The sequence below is a fragment of the Aplysia californica genome, unplaced genomic scaffold (assembly GCF_000002075.1).
Source record: "Aplysia californica isolate F4 #8 unplaced genomic scaffold, AplCal3.0 scaffold00391, whole genome shotgun sequence".
Taxonomy (NCBI): Eukaryota; Metazoa; Mollusca; class Gastropoda; order Aplysiida; family Aplysiidae; genus Aplysia; species Aplysia californica.
This window is the reverse complement of record NW_004797661.1, coordinates 87,305-88,701: the sequence shown is the minus strand read 5'-3', so window position 1 is coordinate 88,701 and position 1,397 is coordinate 87,305. Positions and strand designations below refer to the sequence as shown.

At 40.1% G+C, this 1,397-nt stretch overlaps 1 protein-coding gene across 1 annotated transcript in view; it reads left to right on the top strand.

Moving 5' to 3' along the window:
* Window positions 1-127: 127 nt before the first annotated feature.
* The window catches only part of LOC101860590 (WASH complex subunit 5), a gene marked incomplete in the record, with an annotated part of 30,908 nt that continues 29,638 nt past the window's right edge, over window positions 128-1,397 (top strand). The window contains 1 exon segment of the mRNA XM_035971194.1: window positions 128-761. Coding sequence (XP_035827087.1) covers window positions 537-761 — 225 coding nt within the window.

Below are 1,397 nucleotides of genomic sequence, written 5' to 3'. Positions count from 1 at the left end.
GCAATAATAATAAAAGTACGGTTATGAAAGAAACGAGACTCAGGAGAATTCTGCGAACGAATGAACCAGACCGGAAAATCATGAAAAGGGGCGTTTGGTGGGCAGATAACTCTCGACGTTCGAAGAACAATTTTGTTTGTGTTTATTGTGTACATCATGTGAGCCTTTCGTGCTGCTATTATTGCCTTTCTAAAGTTCCAATTTCCTGTCGGCACAGACACTGTAGCAATCTCTGTGAGACATCAAATAAAAACAAAAAGGCGTTACTGTGTCTGTTCTACAAGTCGATGTGTTCCTGTGTTTATGGCCTAAAAATCGTTCCGGAAACTTTTCACTCTGAGTCTGCCTGTGTTGAGAAACTTGAAAGGACACACTCAGAAGAAGATTTAGATCTAGGCCCTAACTTCCACTAGAAAATCTAGATCTCTTGTCTAGATCTAATCTAGATTCTAGATCTATATATCTAAATCTAGGTCTAGACTAACATTGATTGAATGTTTTTTTGTGAAAGTTGTAGCGGCTAACAACATACAGATATGGCTGACTTTTTAGCTGAAAATAACCAATGTGGGCAGAATCTCTTGCGGCTGGTTTCTCGTGGCAATGCTATCATCGCTGAGCTGTTACGTCTCGCAGATTTTGTCCCTCCAGTTTTTCGTCTTGAGACCAGAGCAGATCAAGCAAGATATGGGGATATACTGTCAGACTTCAGTTACTTCAACAGTGCAGATTATTTTGACAATAAAATAGAATCTAGAGTGGTAAGTTTGTGATTGATAAAGTTTCAGTTTCAAGGACTATCCACCCGTCTAAGAAATGGGCGGGGGCTCTCGTGGTATAGATGCAGTGTTCACTATTCATATGATGTCAATAGGTCCTGGGTTCAAAACCTGACAGCGACGGAAAATTATCTGCTCTTAAACAAATTTCTCCTTTCACGCACCTTTCCTGCTCTCCATTCATGTTCTGTCATCTGCTTTCATCTCCTCTTTCTGCCCCTCCCACCCTATCCCCCCTTTTCCCCTCCTCTGGGCTCTTGAATCTTTCTGCTGCCTTTCTATGTCTGCTTTTCCTTGGCTCCTTCTTACTTTTGTCTTTTAGCCACTCCCCTGATCTTAGAGGGTAGGAAGATCTAGTCCCTAGCCTTCTCGGGTAACGGCGAAAAAATCTCAGTGGTCCAGTATTACATGTGTGTTTGCTAATTGCAGGCGAAATTCAAAATTAATTCCTACCAAACTAAAAATGTATGTTTTCTGCGCTTTCATATTGTGATCTTTATCAGATAGTTACAAAAAAAAGAAAAGAAAAAGAAATGGGCTTAAATATTAATTAAATTAGTACCACAAATAAAGAAGATATATATATACTAGCTGGGCCCCCTTTCAATGAACGGATGG